Source organism: Hemitrygon akajei, chromosome 8 (genome assembly GCF_048418815.1).
Source record: "Hemitrygon akajei chromosome 8, sHemAka1.3, whole genome shotgun sequence".
Taxonomy (NCBI): Eukaryota; Metazoa; Chordata; class Chondrichthyes; order Myliobatiformes; family Dasyatidae; genus Hemitrygon; species Hemitrygon akajei.
In genome coordinates this window covers 164,778,277-164,795,976 of record NC_133131.1, presented here as the reverse complement: position 1 = coordinate 164,795,976, position 17,700 = coordinate 164,778,277, and the positions used below count along the sequence as shown (strand labels likewise).

General features: G+C 46.7%; 1 protein-coding gene across 3 annotated transcripts in view; it reads left to right on the top strand.

Annotated features, from left to right (window-relative positions):
* The window catches only part of LOC140732394 (uncharacterized), a 105,055-nt gene that overhangs the window by 63,991 nt on the left and 23,364 nt on the right, over nt 1-17,700 (top strand). For 2 of the 3 annotated variants that reach the window (XR_012100067.1, XM_073054981.1), the window contains exons 3-6: nt 1,158-1,311; nt 8,278-8,497; nt 8,608-8,696; nt 11,335-11,624. Coding sequence is in view for 1 of the 3 variants with exons in the window: in XM_073054981.1 (XP_072911082.1) it covers nt 1,158-1,311; nt 8,278-8,497; nt 8,608-8,696; nt 11,335-11,624 (753 nt within the window). In the remaining 2 variants the exon portion in view is untranslated. The remainder of the gene's footprint in view (nt 1-1,157; nt 1,312-8,277; nt 8,498-8,607; nt 8,697-11,334; nt 11,625-17,700) is intronic. The other variant, XR_012100068.1, reaches the window with a different exon arrangement.

Genomic DNA, 17,700 nt, shown 5'->3' with positions numbered 1-17,700 from the left:
AGCCTGCTGCCCCAGCACACAACAGCAAACATGACAGCACTGGCCACCACAGACTCGTAGAACATCCTCAGCATCATCCGGCAGATGTTAAAGGACCTCAGTCTCTTCAGGAAGTAGAGACGGCTCTGACCCTTTTTGTAGACAGCCTCAGTGTTTCTTGACCAGTCCAGTTTATTGTCTAAGGTATTTGTAATCCTCCACCATGTCCACACTGACCCCTTGGATGGAAACAGGGGTCACCGGTGCCTTAGCCCTCCTCAGGTCCACCACCAGCTCCTTAGTCTTTTTCAAATTAAGCTGCAGATTATTCTGCTCACACCATGTTACAAAGTTTCCCACCGTAACCCTGTACTCCACCTCATCTCCCTTGCTGATGCATCCAACTATGGCAGAGTCATCAGAAAACTTCTGAAGATGGCAAGACTCTGTGCAGTAGTTGAAGTCCGAGGTGTAGATGGTGAAGAGAAAGGGAGACAGGACAGTCCCCTGTGGAGCCCCAGTGCTGCTGACCACTCTGTCTGACACACAGTGTTGCAAGCGCATGTACTGTGGTCTGCCAGTCAGGTAATCAATAATCCATGACACCAGGGAAGCATCCACCTGCATCACTGTCAGCTTCTCACCCAGCAGAGCAGGGCGGATGGTGTTGAACGCACTGGAGAAGTCAAAAAACATGACCCTCACGGTGCTTGCCGACTTGTCCAGGTGGGCGTAGACATGGTTCAACAGGTAGGCGATGGCATCCTCAACTCCTAGTCGGGACTGGTAGGCGAACTGTGTTACTGTAGATTTCCAGCATCTGCAGACTTTACAGTGGTTATGATTTGCCACTCGATTTATGCCTCTTATCATCTTGTCCATCTCTGCCTGGTCACCTCTCATCCTCCTTTGCTCAAGAGAAAAGCCCCAGTTTGCTCAACCTACCCTCCTGGGACATGCTTTCTAATCCAGGCAGGGTCCTGATCAATCTCCTCTGCCCCCTCTCCAAAGCTTTCACATCCTCTCCCCATAAGGAATGACCAGAACTGACCACATGTATTTTCAATGCTGTAATTGTATCCATCTCTACCACTTCCTTTAGCCACCTGGTCAGTTTGTGTCTTGCTCCAGATCCCAGCACCGGCTATCTCTTGTATCTCTGTAATTTTCCTCTCCAGGTTAGAACGAACCATCAAGGCTCAGCAGCTGGAGATCCATCGCTTGCTCAGCTCCTCACGGGCACATTGCAACCTCACCACAGCCAGCACTCAAACGGACTTCACTGGCCCTGGCTGCTCGGACCTCTCCTCAGATGACCAGCCTGGCACGCAGGTAGGAAGCTTCCTGTAACACATTTCAGCTGAGGGATTTGAAACTTGGCCAGCGTTCGTGAGTATGAGATCAAAGTCTGAAGGTGGGTTGAGCAGAGTGACTATGCAATGTTCCCGAACTTGTTGTTTTTCCAGTGGTATTTATCTTACTTGGGTGGCAGGGTGGAGGTAAGTGTCTACCAAAGCAGGTGTAAGGTGCTCCTTCCTCTCTGCTAGCCTGCAGGTCACCCTTGGGCAAAGTGTAGCACCTGCTTAGCCCCCCCACTCCCCCCCCCCCCCCGATCCTGTTTACGTGATGCCATGGGAGCAGGTGGTGGATGGTCGTATGAGCAGCCGGTGCAGATCACAAGTCCTGGTTATGCGACCACTGACGCCAGGCAGACAATCTCTGAAGAGTGTTGATAATGTCTGGGTTCACCCATCTCGTAAAGACACTGCCCAGAAAAAGGCAATGACAAATCACTTCTGTAGAAAAATTTATCAAGTGCTATTATGGTCTTAGGTAAGGCCATGATCACCCATGTCATATGACACGGCACATAACGATGACCATAATGATTTGTCTTACTGTGTTTGATCATTCACAAGTTATGGGCTTACTTTACAAGTTGTGGAAAACCCTGCCAGGGGTGGTAGTAGAGGCAGATATATTAAGAACATTTAAGAATCTTGAGGATAGGTACATGGGTGATAGAAAATTGGACAGTTATGTGGGAGGGAAGGATTAGATTGATCTTAGAGTAGATGAAAAGGTCAGCACAATTTTGTGTGACGAAGGGCCTGTGCTGTGCTGTACTGTTCTACGCCTGCTAGGCCATGGGGTAGTTAGGGACACGAGACAGACTGGGTAAGGTTCTGTCCCTCTCCGACAAGGAAACAGGCCCTTCAGCCCACCAATTCCATGCAGACCATCAACCGCCCATTTACACTAATCCTGTTTTAAGTTTTATTCTCACCACCCCCAAGCCCCACTCAGATTTTACTCCTGGGGGCAATTCACAGTGGCCAGTCCAGTTTACCAACTTGCCCATCTCTGGGATGTGGGAGGAAACCAGTGCTCTCAGAAGAAACCATGCGGCCGCAAGGAGAAAGTGCAAACTCCACACAGAGAGTGTCCAGAACCCAGTCTAACTCATTGGCGCTGTGAGGCAGCAGATCTGTTAGCCACGTGGTAACATTTTACTGATTTAGGAGAGATTCTGCAGATGCTGGAAACCTTCAGCAACACATACAAAATACTGGAGGAGCTCAGCAGGCCTGGCAGCATCAATGAAAGGGAATAAACAGCTAATGCTTGGGGCGGAGACTCTTCATGAGGACTTCATTGGGTCTAAAGTGGCTACTCTTTATTCCTCTCCATAGATGCAGCCTGACTTGTAGAGTTCCTCCAGCACTTTGTGTATGTTGCTCAATGTTTTAATGATAACAGCTGTCATTTCCAGAACTCTTTAACTTCAAGCTCTCAGGGTGTCGACTGTGCCTTCCACTAACCTGGTAATCAGATAATATAACCCAATTGTTGACAAGTAGCAGGAAAGAATATCTGTCAACACACACAAAATGCTGGTGGAACACAGCAGGCCAAGCAGCATCTATGGGGAGAAGCACTGTCGATGTTTCGGGCTGAGACCCTTCGTCAGGACGGGTCTCTGCCAGCGAAGCACATCTGTCACTCAGTCTGCAGTAGACCAGGACAATGACCAGAGGTCATTCCCCATGGTACTAGATCATTGGACACAGGAGCAGAATTAGGCCATTCAGCCCATCGAGCCTGCTCCACCATTCCATCATGGCTGATTTATGATCCCTCTCAGCCTCATTCTCCTGTCTTCTCCCCGTAACGTTTGACACTCTTATTAAATCAAGAACCTAGCAACCTCTGTTTTAAATATACCCATTTACTTGGTCTCCCCAGCCATTTGAGGCATTGAAATCCACAGGTTCACCACCCTCTGGCAAAAGAAATTCCCCCTTATTACTCCCTGAAATTATTTTGCCTTTCCCAGTTGGGAGAACAGATTGACTGTGTGTATTGCTGTTTCCATGGAAACCTACGGTGTGCTCTTTCATAGCAGTAGTAGTTTGAAGTAGTAGTGCGTATAGTGTTAAACTAACTGGAGGTCATGGGTTAAGGGTGAAAGAAATACTTAAGGGGAACAGGAGGGGGAACTTTTTCACTCAGAGGGTGGTGAGAGTGTGGAATGAGCTGTCAGCGCAAGTGGTGGATGTGGGTTTGACTGATATTAAAGAGAAATTTGAATAAGTACATGGATGGGAAGGGTATAGTCTGGGTGCTGGTCAACGGGACTAGGCAGATTAATATTCCTGCAAGGCCTAGATGGGCCGAAGGGCCCATTTCTGTGCTGTAGCATTCTGACTCTGTGAATCTGTATGATTCCAGCCTTTGGCGTGTTCTGCCACCCACGATCATTGTCCTGAGTTTCACACGGGCTCCTTGAATCCACCCTCGGCGAGATGCTGCCTTGAGGTCGAGAATGGTCGCTCACACCTCACTTCTACCATTCAGTTCTTCGGTCCTCGTGTCTGAACTCTGGTGCTGAGTGATGAGCAACTCCCAAACCAGGCTTTAGTGAGCTGGCTTTTAGAAGCTAGGTGCCATTTATAATAGCATTACTACCAACACCTTCCATATAGACTAATTGGGGTAATTGGCCACAGTCAGAGAGCACCATAGCACAGAAACAAGTTCAGAAAACAAGACAAAATCTGCAGATGTTGGAAATCCAAAGCAACACATAAAAACTGCTGAAGTAACTTAGCAGGTTAGGCAACATTCATGGAAATGAATAAACAGTTGCCGTTTTGGGCCGAGACCCTTCTTGACGATGATGGAACCCTGACCACTAGACCTCAGTCTCTGGACTTGACGATCGCAGGCCCCCTACCACTAGGCCTTGAACTCTGGTCTTGTTGATTCATGTAGCTAAGGGGTGGGGAGGGGGGGTCACCATGTTCAGTATTTAATCCAATAGCCAAGGTAATTTCAATGGTGCAGATCTCCCTCATTTCTGAAGAGGTCTGTTTGTCGAAATAAACAGGGCTGTCTGGAACGAGACTCAAAAGCTCAGCCCTCCAGCCAAGAACAAATCCTACCCGCAAAGGCAAGGTTGGCACCTTGTTACGTTGGTTCCTGCTGCTGTTTTTGTACGGATATTGTCGCTGATCCCAGTCAGGGCTCTGGCCTGGGGCTTTGTATTGATCACAGTTAAGATATGCTTCACGGGGCACAATTAGCTCTAAATAGCGATGGCATAGCAGATTGGGCAGCTGAAGGATTCCAACCAAACAGGCTATCCCTGAAGAGGTGCCAACTTTTTTCTTAATATAAGAACCAGTTGTTTGTTTTTTTTAAAGTTCAGCCTCACCCATGTCGTTACCAAATAACACACTCGTTGGCATGTATGGTTAAAGAATCTCAATTCAAATGCATAGCTTTTGGAATCAACTATTTGCCACCCTGATCACCACCTCCTGGATTTAGTAATTCAGTAAGTAATCTAGTGCATTGGCTTTAATTTGGTTTATTTGCATAAAACTCCCACACGATTGTTTGGAAATCCTGATTGCTCAGAACTTGGAGACGTAAGAACGGTGCAGCGTGGAAAATCGGCCCTTCCGCCAACTCATCCACATCCACAAAGAAGCCCACCTAAGGTCGTCCCATTTGGGCCCATATCCCTCTAAATTTTCTTTTCATGTTCAGGAAACATCCACATACATGGAATGAAGTACAGGAGCACTTAAGTCCCACACTGCCAGGTTAATACCCTACAACCATCGGGCTCATGAACCAGCGTGGATAATTTCAGTCACCTCAACAATGAACTGATTCCACAACTAACAGACTCACTTTTGAGGGCTCAACAACTCAAGTTCTCAGTATTACTTTTTAACTTACTAATTATTATTATTATTATTATTAGTTTTATTTTGTATTTGCGTAGTTTGTCTTGCGCACTGGTTGTCAGTCTTTGTGTGTGTAGTTTTTCATTTATTGGATTGTATTCTTTATTCTGCTATGAACGCCTGCAAGAAAATGAATCTCGGAGTTGTATATGGTGACATATACAAGTATGCACTTTGATAATTTATTCTGCACTTCAAACCTGTCCAAATGTCTTTTAAATACTGCAGCTGTAACCACCTCTGACACTTCCTCTGGCAGCTCATACCATATACCCACCACCCTCTGTGTGGGAAAGACCTGCCCTCGGGTCCTGTTAAAATCTTTTCCCCTCTTACTTTAAACCTGTGTTCTTTACTTTAGGACTGGGGCAAACGCTGTGGCCATTCACTTTATTTTTGACTATCATGACTCTGTACAGTCACTCCTCAGCCTCCTGCTCTCCAGGGACAAAAATCCCAGCCTATCCAGCCTCTAGGAATGCTAATATTCCTATGGATCTTTTTTAATCCTTTCCAGTTTAATGACATCCTTTCTATAGCTAAGTAACCAGAACTATATGCAGAACTCCAGACATGGCCTCATCAGCTGTACATGTTGCATTCAACATCTTGACCGAGTGTGCCAAATAGTTTCTTCGCTACCCTGGCTATCTGAGCTCCCACTTTCAACAAACTGCACCCCTGGGTCTCTCTGTTCTACAACACTTCCCAGGGCTCTTCAATTTACTGTGTAAGCCCTGCCCTGGTGTGTCTCACCAAAATGCAAAAACCTTTAGTTTATCTGAATTAAACTCTTTCTGCTCAGTAGATCAAGATCCAATTGTAATTTTAGATAATCTTCCTCAATGTCCACTGTACCACCAATATTAGTGTTATCTGTTTGCATCATACGCTGGGGTGCTCTCCTGATGAGGTAGCCGTAGGCTTTGGCCAGGAGCAGATGTTGTCAGGTGGTGCCCAACCTTCATAGAGTGTTTCAACCCTTAACCACGACACTCTCCAGTTGGTGGGTCAGCAGTGGTGGCCAAGTCACTGCCCCTCTGCTCCTGACTTCCAACTCAACGGAGGCGGATACGATAGGGTCTTTTAAGAGGCTTTTGAATAAGTACATGGAGCTTAGAAAAATAGGGGGCTATATATAGGTAACCCTAATAATTTCTAATAAGCCTAGTAGTATTCCTCTTAATATCATGTACACCTCTATCATGTCTCCTCTCATCCTCCTTCTCTCCAAAGAGTAAAGCCCTAGCTCCCTTAATCTCTGATCATAATCCATACTCTCTAAACCAGGCAGCATCCTGGTAAATCTCCTCTGTACCCTTTCCAATGCTTCCACATCCTTCCTATAGTGAGGCGACCAGAACTGGACACAGTACTCCAAGTGTGGCCTAACCAGAGTTTTATAGAGCTGCATCATTACCCCGCGACTCTTAAACACTATCCCTCGATTTATGAAAGCTAACACCCCATAAGCTTTCTTAACTACCCTATCTACCTGTGAGGCAACTTTCAGGGATCTGTGAACATGTACCCCCAGATCCCTCTGCTCCTCCACGCTCCCAAGTATCCTGCAAAATTACGATTTCTCATTGTAATTTATAGTTTTAAAAAATTATTAATGATTTATTATTAAGTATTATGCTGTACTGCTGTCGCAAAGCAACAAATTTCACGACGTGCCAGTGATAGTAAACCTGATTCTGATTATTCTACTAGAGGGCCAGAGCCGGTCCTTCAGCCTAGTGGTAAGAGCTTTCTTGTACCTTCTGTCCTTGGACAGTGTCAGTGGAGGGGAGCCTGTATCCCATGATGAGCTGAGCCGCGTCCACAACTCTCCAGTCTCTTGTGCTCATGGGCAGAGCAGTTGCCGTACAAAGCCTTTCTGTATCCAGGACTACAAATGATTAGTAGGTATTTGGGGAAGGTTTTGGAGGGGCCCTTGTAGTTCTTTACCATGTGTTTTAACAATAGGGGGGGTTTGAGGACTGAGGATCGTTGTTATGTGGAGGCAGGTTTGAGGAGCTAAGGAATGAAAGAAAAGGCACAGATTTAAAATGGGTACATTAATTATTCATTTAAAAATGAACAGTGAAACACTAAACCGGGCATCTGGCAAAATTTATTTTCATCTAAACAACCCAAAACTTCCCCTTTAACTTAACGGGTACTTCGTTAAATCTCCCCAAATTTAAAAATTGAGAAACTAAACATGGTACAAATGAATAGTGAACTGAACCAACACGCAGGGCCTGCCTTCGTCTTTCTCAATAGTCTTTCAGCACTGGTCAACGACTTCAGCCTGAGGCGGGCACCGGAAATGGAAGAAAGACGGGAGTGGGAGCCTCCTGTACACGCTGCTCTTATGCCCCTGTGGCACCCGAAACCGGAAACCGTTGCCATGGCGCACTAGCCAACCAATGGGAAAGAGCGGCTGCAGCTTTCAAACGGCCTAGTCAGTGACCGGCATGGCGGAAGCAGCATTCAAACGGAAAATCCCACGTAACAATCGGGTATAAGGGATCTGACAAGACCCTCGTCGAGAACAGAATGCAGACACGTCTTGTGTGTGCCAATCCCCAGCCGCAAGCTTCGTGAAAAATAGTCGGCTGTTAACTCCAGCAGTCCCAATCTTTGAAAGGGTTATGATTTGATTTTACACACAGGGTTAACGTAGAACATAGTACAGATCCTTCAGCCCATGATAATATACTGACCTTTCAACCTGCTCCATGATCAATCTAACCCTTCCCTCCTACACAGCCCTCCATTTTTCTATCATCCATGTGCCAATCTACAAGTCTCTTAAATGTCCCTAATGTATCTGTGCCTACCACCACCCCTGGCAGCGTGTGCCGTGCACCCGTCACTGTGTATAAGAAACCTACCTCTGACATCACCCCTATACTTTCCTCCAAATAATTAGTGGAGGGCAGGGGCGGTAGATGTTGCAGTACTTAAAATTAAGTTTTTTCCTCTTCTGTTTCCCCCACCCATCCTGCCACCTCCACCTGTCAACCCCTCTCCCCGCCTCACTCTGCAGGCAATAGAAGCCGCGTCGTACAAGGAGGAACGGCAGTTTGTGTTCCGGGAATCTCCCAGTGCGCTTCACCAGCCGGGTCAGGAAACGTTGACCGCACCATGGAATGCCGAGTTGCCGCGGGAACTGATTCAGAGCCACAAGGCTACGGTGTCTCGAGAGGTCCAAGTGGAGTGCCCGAAGGTTCTCATGCAGAAGAGGTGTGAGGAGCAGCTAATGGAAAGTGCGTAACGTGAACGTGTGCTAATAACTTGCACTTATCTGCTCTGGGGGTTAGATGGTGGGAATGTCTGCGATTTCCTCAGCATTTGATCAAATTCTTCCCCGTTTCAGCACTGCTGTTAAATTCCCGTCTGACAGAAGATTTGGGAAACGCATGGCGACAGATTGAACTTCTGCGCGATCGTCTGAGGCAGAATGAGGTAAAGAGCGCATTCTCCGAGGAGCAGTGTGGAGGGGGGAGGAGGAGTCGAGGGCAACACTGTGGACAAAATATACAATCATAAAAACACGAAGTGCAGGGAGTTCGTCACAGTGGATGCACGCTGGCCGTGAAGGAGCGGCAGATGAGATGTTAGAGGAACTCGGTGGGGGGGGGGGGGGTAAAGCAGCTTCTGTGGAGGAAAATGGATGTCCTCTATCTCCTCTCTATAGATCTTTCAGTCCAAAACGTTGAATATCCATCTCCCTCCATAGATGCTGCCTGACCTGATGAGTTCTTTCAGCAACTCGATTGTTGCTCCATCATCATCCTCTCTAAGTCCAATCTATCTAGGCCTTTCAATATTCGATAGCTTTCAGTGAGATTCCCCCCTCATTTTTCTAAACTCCAGCAAGTACAACCCAGAGCTATCAAACACTCCTCACACGTTAACCCTTTCATTCACAGAATAATTCTCATGAACTTCCTTTGGACCCTCTCCAAGGCCAACAAGGGGCCCATGACTGCCCACAAAACCCGGTGTGGTCTGAACAGTGCCGTATAAAGCTTCAGCGTCGCGTCCTTGCTTTTCTGCTCTAGTCCTCTTGAACTGGGTGCAAACATTGCATTTGCCTTCTGTACCACTAACTCAGCCTGCAAGTTAACCTTTAGAGAATTCTGCAAGAGGACTGCCAAGTCCCTCTGCACCTCCGATTTTTGAAATTTCTCTCATTTATAAAATGGTTCATGCCCTTATTCTTTCTACCAAAGTGCATGATCATACACTTCCATATATTGCTATATTCCATCTGAGACTTCTCGGCCCATTCTCCATAGGACTGCCTTCAGGACTCCAGTTTCTCAGGGATCCCCATGAGTGGGTATAGTCGCAAGGCAATGAGGGTTTGAGATCAGAGTATTCCTTCTCCTAGCTGAGCTGCCAACCACAGCTGATGAGCTCCATCTGCTTGAAGCAACTGGTTTTAAGATGCCAGTAACCTGCCTTTGCCACTTCTCCTGTCAGTAGAAACAGTTCTGCTAGGCTTAGTAGTTAAGCTACATTTGTAGGCCAGGAACTGGACTTGGTTGTTAAAGAGCATATTTGAGGCACACGCCATTGGGAACATTTAATAAGTAGTGGGAGCTTATCCCCACTACGTTCCCCGGCTACCACAACCTCAAGGAACCAGTCAGACCAGTTGGCCTAAAAATGCCTTTCTTTTGTCTTCCTCCTTTCTTAAACGGTGGAGTGACATTTTGAATTTTCCAGTCCTTTGGAACCATTCCAGAATCTACTGTGATTCTTGAAAGATCATTACGAATGCCTCTACAATCTCTTCAGCCACCTCTTTCAGAACTCTGGGGTGTCGTCCATCCAGTCCAGGCACCTAGCTTACCTTCATAATTCATCCTTTCTCTTCTTATAGCTTTTTAAAAAATTGCCTTCTGATGATTTTTAAAAGCTTCCCAATCTTCTAACTTATTAATTTTTGCTATTTTATAAGCCATCTCTTTTCCTTCCCCTGTCAGTCCTGGTTGCCTCATCCTCCGTTTAGAATATTCTTCCTCTTTGGGATGTATAGCAAAGATGAATTGCCCCCACAAACTCCAGCCATTGCTGTTCTGCCATCATCCCTGCTAGTGTTCCTTTCCGAACAAATTTGGCCAGTTTACCTCTCGTGTCTCTGTAATTCTCTTTAGTCCATTCCCTCCACAGTCGATGCCTGACCCAGTGAGTTCTTCCAGTAACTTGGTTGTTGCTCCATATTCCGGCATCTGCACCTGCAGCCTCTCGTGTGTCTGAGTGTGGAAGAGCGTTCCCTACATTCCAGCTCTTGCTCCGTAGTTTAACATCTGCTTATTGTGTTGGTATTGGATAACATGTACAGTGTAAATGGCTATTTACATGTACAGTGTAAATGGCTATTTACATTGGTTATCATGGCTATTAGAGTTATTGTCGCCTTCCTGTCAGCTTGAACCAGTTTGGCCGACCTCCTCTGACCTCGCTCATTAACAAGGTGTTTTTAACCACAGAACTGCTGCTCTCTGGATGTTTTTTTTTGTACTATTCTCTGTAAACTCTAGATTCAAGTCAAGTCACTTTTTATTGTCATTTCAACCATAACTGCTGGTACAATACATAGTAAAAATGAGACAACGTTTTTCAGGACCATGGTGTTACATGACACAGTACAAAAACTAGACTGAACTACGTAAAAAACAACACAGAAAAAAACTAGACTAGACTACAGACCTACCCAGGACTGCATAAAGTGCACAAAACAGTGCAGGCATTACAATAAATAATAAACAGGACAATAGGGCAGTAAGGTGTCAGTCCAGGCTCTGGGTATGTTATACATGACTGTTGTGCATGAAAACCCCAGGAGATCAGCATTTTCTGAGATATTCAAACCACCCCATCTGGCACCAACAATCATTCCACGGTTAAATTCTCTTAAATCACATTTCTTCCCCATTCTGATCTTTGCTCGGATCAACAACTGAACATCTTGACCATGTCTGTGTGCTTTTATGATTGGCTGATTGGACATTGGCATTAATGAGCTGGTGTTCAGGTGTACCTAATAAAGTGGCCACAGAGTGTTAACTTGCTCCTGTCTTTGACTTTCCAGAAACAGCCAGAGGAGACTCTATTGGTGGAACACACACCCCACGAGAGGGGCACCGTCCAGAGGCAGGAATCGATGTGGTGTGACGCGGAACCATTCCCCACTGTCTGTCACTGTCAGGCCCCATGTCAGGGTACAGGCCAAGAGAGTTACAGGGAAAGCCAGTGCTCCAGACAGAAGCCAAGTGAAACAGAACCGGGCAGGGGGAAGAAACCCTCAATGAATTGCACAGTTCCAGCTACTGAAAGCCGGCTACAGCCGAGGTCCCGCCATGAGTCACCAAGGACCAGGAGGTGGGTGCAGGGAGAAATGCCCGCTAGCTCCTTCCATCTTCTCGGGCAGTCGCTGGCTTCAGGTACAGCTGCTTCTGAGGGAGATGATTGATCCACATTCACTGCCGCTGATGTAGCAGGGCCAGGGACTGGAGATTGGAGGCCTGGAGGCGGCCTGTCCGGGCCCGGGTTGGAGGCCTGTAGGTGGCTGGGAGAAAAAGCGGCCTGTTTTGCTGTTAGTGTTTTGTTTTGTTGCTGCTTGTGCTGTTCTGCCGAACGTTGCGGGCACGTTGGTGCAGGAATGTGTGGCGGCACTTCAGCCTGCCCCTGCCACCATCCTTAAGCTGTGTTGGTTGTTAACGCGTTTCCCTGTGTGTGTGGTAAGTAAATCAATCCGAATCTACGCTTCTCAGTCTTTTTTTTTTATAATTTTTTTAAATTAGTTTTTCAAAACATTTTACAAATTAAAAACCCCCAAATCCCAATGAGGAGCATTAATACAGTGCAGAATGAAGCATACAATAACAATATGCTACAAAGGAAGAGAATTTCACAAAAAAGCACCTAAATTAAAGACAAGTAAGCTTAGTGTCCTCCCCAAGCCCCACAACACAAGAAAAAAAAACAACTCCAGACCGACCACAACACAATATAAAGAGTATAGGTCAGGACAGTCAAACTCCCAGACTGTGAATACACTTAGCAACAGAGGATAATAATGCCTACTACCAGAAAAAAAAGGGAGCTGAAAGCAAGGGACCGAAAAGAAGAAAAAAACCCAAAAAAAAACCCTAGTCAAGAGGAAGGTTATGAAAGTACTCGATAAAAGGTCCCCAGACCTTATGGAACTTTAGATCCGAATTAAGAACTGAATAATGAATTTTTTCGAGGTCCAAGCAGGCCATAATATCATTAAGCCATTGCGCATGAGTGGGCGGGGCAACATCTCTCCATCTAAGGAGGATCAAGCGTCTAGCCAGGAGAGAGGCAAAGGATAGTATTCAGCATTTGGTCGGACCCAGACATAAATCTGTCTCGCCCCAAAAACCGAACAGAGCAATTAAGGGGTTTGGTTCTAGGTGCTGATTCAGAATACCCGATAATGTAGTGAAGACATCTTTCCAGAATTTCTCCAAGCTAGGACAGAACCAGTACATATGGATGAGAGAGGCCACGCCCCTCTTGCATTTATCACAGAGCGGACTAATGCCAGGGTAGAATCGAGATAGTTTAGATTTAGACATATGGGCTCTATGAACAATCTTAAACTGTAAAAGGCAATGGCGAGCACAAAGAGAGGTTGAGTTAACCGATTTGAGAACTGAGTCCCAGCTCTCCTCGGATAAGGAGATATTTAAATCCTGCTCCCAGGCCATTTTAATTTTATCCACAGGGGCCCGTCGTAAGGCTGCTAGTTTATCTCGGATAATTGATATTAAACCTTTACCTAGTGGGTTAATGGAAAGAAATAGGTCCATAGCATTTTTCGCAGGCATTTCAGGAAAGTTAGGAATTAAAGGAGCAATAAAGTGTCGGATTTGGAGATATCTGAAAAAGTGAACGTTAGGCAGGTTGAACTTAACAGAGAGCTGCTGAAAAGAAGCGAAGCGATTATCAATGAAGAGATCTTCAAAATGTCTAATGCCCTTCCTATACCAAACATGGAATGCTGAATCGTACGTAGTAGGTAAAAAAAGGTGATTATGTGCGACAGGGCTAGAAACGGAAAACCCCTGGAAACCATAGCATTTCCTGAACTGAGCCCATATACGCAAAGTGTGTCTAACAAGAGGATTAGCTATTGATCTGGGCAGACTGCTAGGGAGTGCAGAGCCAAGAAGTGCAGATATAGATAATTCTTTAGTGGAGCGCAACTCCATTGCTACCCAGTTAGGGCACTCGGGTTGACCGTGGAAGAAAGACCAGAAGGTAGCACAACGTATATTAGCTGCCCAGTAATATAAGCAAAAGTTAGGTAAAGCCATGCCACCCTCTTTTTTAGATTTTTGGAGGTGGATTTTATTAATTCTAGAGTGCTTATTCTGCCACAGATATGACAGCTTCTCAGTCTTATACAGCTCTTGTCTGGTCTCCCCTCTGCACCCGTCGCTCCATGCTATCCAGTGCTTTAACCCCAACACCCAGCACTATGCCTACCTGATTCAAGTGTTCCTCTGGGCATTCTTTACGTGCCCTCAGCAATCCTGTTCCCACCATTCCCTCAGGCAGTCTCACGCTGTAAACCGTCACATCACTGTGCTCCCCTCACAGAGAGAACGTGCAAACTCCACCCAGGGTGAGGATCCAACCTGAATCTCTGGTGCCGGCTCTACCTGCTGACCCCCTCCTGCTCCTGTTTATCAGTCTTTGTGACCAGGGACTTGTTATTTTCCTGTGATCCATATCCTAGAACGATATCCCAGAGACAACGAGGAGAAGTGATCACTGAGTCCAGGAGCCCCGAGGTAACGCTACACCTCTATAAAGCCCTGGTTAGACCACACTCGGAGTATTGTGTGCGTCTCTGGTCATAGGAAGGTCAAGAGAGCTTCAGAGAGGGTGGAGAGGACATTTACCAGGATGCTGACTGGTTTAGAGGGCATGTTGTGTGAGCAAAGCTTGAATGAGTTGAGGCTCAAGCCTGTGGAGCGGAGGAGAATGAGAGGTGACTTGAAGGAGGGTAAGAGGCATTGATTGAGGCTTTCCTAGGGTGGAACCGGCTAATATGGAGGAGGCAAAATTTAAAAGTGATTGGAAGAAAGGATAAGGGGGATGTCAGAGTTAAGTGGGTGTGTGAAATGCACTGCTAGGGAGGCAGACACATTAGGGACATTTAAGAGACTCTTAAACAGGCACATGGGTGGTAGAAAAATGGAGGGTTATGTGGTAGGGAAGGGCAAGAATGATTGGAGGAGGTTAAAGGGTCAGCAGAAGCTGTGGGCAGAAGGGCCTTCACTGTGCTGTACAGTTCTGTGCTCCAGTAGTTCCTTGCCCATGTGCGTTTGCCACACAGATACCCAGCATTTCCATTTGTGAGCCTTGAAAAACGCCACGAGACAGAACACCAGGTACTCGCTCGGTCCAATCTTTTCAATACAGTTCAGTATTAACTTGTGGCTGTCCACTGCAGGTGATAACTCTTCTTCTTCTTAAGCCAGTCACCCCCACGGGGGCACAGGCCGCTGACAGGGTCCTCAGTTCTGGGCTGGAGGTTGATTGGTCCAGTGGCTTCCACTTTCACCGTGCGTCTCCCAGGGAGACAGCTTTGGAGCTTCTCAGTGTTTCTGTAGCTCTGGGTTTTTATAGATGGGGTTGCTAGCCTCCAGGCCCCACCCTCCTCCTCTCACAGCCGGGCCCGGGTTCAGCTGCTTCCTGCTCCTCTTCTAGGTAGTTTGAGATGAGAGGGCAGTTGTTGTGGGAGGCTCGAGTGGGCTGCCCAGGGAGTGGTGGTGGTGGTGGAGCAGGGACAACAGTAAGCAGAGGAGATTCTGCAGATGCCGGAAACCTGGAGCAACACATACAAAATGTTGGACTCAGCTAGTCAGGCAGCATCTATAGAGGGGAATAAGCAGTCGACGCTTCAGGGAGAGTCCTGATGAACGGTCTCGGCCTGAAATTTATTCCTCTCCATAGATGCTTTCTGATGACTTGCTGAGTTCAAACAGCAGATACGATAGTGGTGCTTAAGAAGTTTTTAGACAGACACATGAATATTGCTTTTTAATTGTTGCAAAACTCTCTGCCTCCACACTCGAGCAGTGCGTTCGAGATTCCAACCATGTCTGGGTTAAAAAATCATTCTTCCTTAGATCCTTTCGCAGTCTCCTATCAGAGATGTGGAGAAACTGCTTTAGTCAGAGTGTGGTAAATCTGTGGAATTTGTTGCCACAAGTGGCTTTGGAGGCCAGGTCATTGGATGTATTTAAGGCAAAGATAGATAGGTTCTTGATTAGCCAGGGCATGAAAGGCTATAGGGTGAAGACAGGGGACTGGGGATGATCGGAAGAATTGGATCAGCCCATTATTGAATGGTGGAGCAGACTCGATGGGCCGAATGGCCTACTTCTTCTATATCTTATGCTCTTACCTGAGCTTTACTCTTAGGTGTTTGAAACCACTGCCCTCTGATGTTGGACAACCCCCCTCCCCAGCCTCTGTGTTGGGTTCCCCCAACCCCACCCCCACTGATTTCTGTTGTTGGTTACCTGTGTCTTTATCTATTTGCCCTATCTGTGCCTTTCCTAATGTTGTACACCCTAGCTGCACCCCTCCCCCAGTTTTTTGTGCTCCAAGGGAAACATCCCAGCTTATCCAGTCTCTCCTCAGCTGAAATGCTCGACCCCAGGTGGCTTTTTCTGCATCTTACAGTCGATGCTTCCTCTGATGCAGCGACCAGAACCACACACAATACACCGAGTGTGGTCTAACCGGTGGTGTTTTACAAAGTTCCTTAAACGCTATGCTCCTACATTCTGTGCCCAGTTAATGAACGCAAGTGTCCGGTGTGCTTCCTTCAGCACCAGTGCTGCCACCTTCTGGAGGGTGTGGGCTTGTACATGGTTCCTCTTACCCTCTGTAGTGTTGTACCCACAAGACCATGTTAAGACCATATACCATAAAGCTAGGAGCAGAATTAGGCCATTTGGCCCATCAAGTCTACTCTGCCATTCCATCATGGCTGATTTATTATCCTTCTCAATATCATTCTCTTGCCTTCTCCCCGCAGTGTTTGATGTCCTATAAACCACCACTTTACATATACCCAGTGTCTTGCCATCTACGGCTGCCCGTGGCAACGAATTTTACAGATTCACCGCCCCTTATTATTCATTGCCTTGTATTTATTGACATTACATTCCACCTGCTACTGCTCTGCCTGCCATCTTGCCAACGCTCAATGTCATAATGCAGCCTGCAGCCACCTAACCTTTGGGGAACGAGTGTTTGTGTAAGGACGAATTGAGGTGTGTGAAGATAATTGAGAATAGGATGTGTGTCAATGTGATGAAGTATTTGTTTCCAAGGATATCACTGCTTCAAGAACTGGCACTCTGATGGGGTACTGGCAGGGTGACTGTGTCAGTGGTTTACTGTGCCAGCTGATCACAAGGTGAATAGGCAGGAAGAATAGGTCCCCTGTTGGTCTCTGTCACCGCAGGTTCTATTACTCCCCGACTCGTGGCTGCCTGCCAGGTTGGCTTAAACTGTTGGTACCTTGGAAACCTGGGATGGTAACAGGCTTTCTTGTAACTCGTGACAATATTATGACCTCACTGTGGCTTTAGCACATCACCACATTTGCTCTCCTGTCTGAAAACCAGCCAGGACGTAAAAATAAACACGAGGATTCTCCAGCAGATGCTGGAATTCCAGAGCAGCACACACAAAACTCAGCAGGTCGGGCAGCATCGATGGAGGGGGGTAAGCGGGCCGAGACCCTTCATCGGGACTGGGAAGGGAGGCGGAAGATTCCAGAATAAGAAGGTGGGGGGAAGGGGAAGGAGGAACAATCTATAAGATGATAGGTGAAGGCAGGTGGGAGGGGGAGGGATGAAGTAAGAAGCTGGGAGCTGATAGGTGGAAAAGGTAACGGGTTAAAGAAGGAGGAATCTGATAGGAAAGGAGAGTGGACCATGGGAGAAAGGGAAGGAGGAGAGGCACCAAGGGGGAGGTAATTAAAATAATTCCTTTTTGAAGCTGTTGCTAATTTTCTCCAGGAGGGACACGAGAATCACCATGTCCAGAATGAGGTTTTAGATCCCAATCACTGGAGCTCAACAACTGTGAGATACTGCCAGCACATCCAGATAACTCGGGCTTAAAGTCAGCTGGCACAAACACACACCAGAGGAGGCAGTCTGTAGATATTGGTTCAACGGTTCAGTTAAAGGACCCACATCATGTATTTAATGTTTAAATCCCACCACAAGCTCTAAATCAGTTAAGTAAAATTAGTCGGTCCATGGCCACCTCTACTGCCGCGATGAGGCCACCTCATAGCCCAAATGTGTAGCCTCCAATCTGACAGAATGAAGAGCGGTTTCTCTATCTTAGGGTAATTTCTCCCCCCCCTCGTTTTCCATTCCCCACTGTGGTT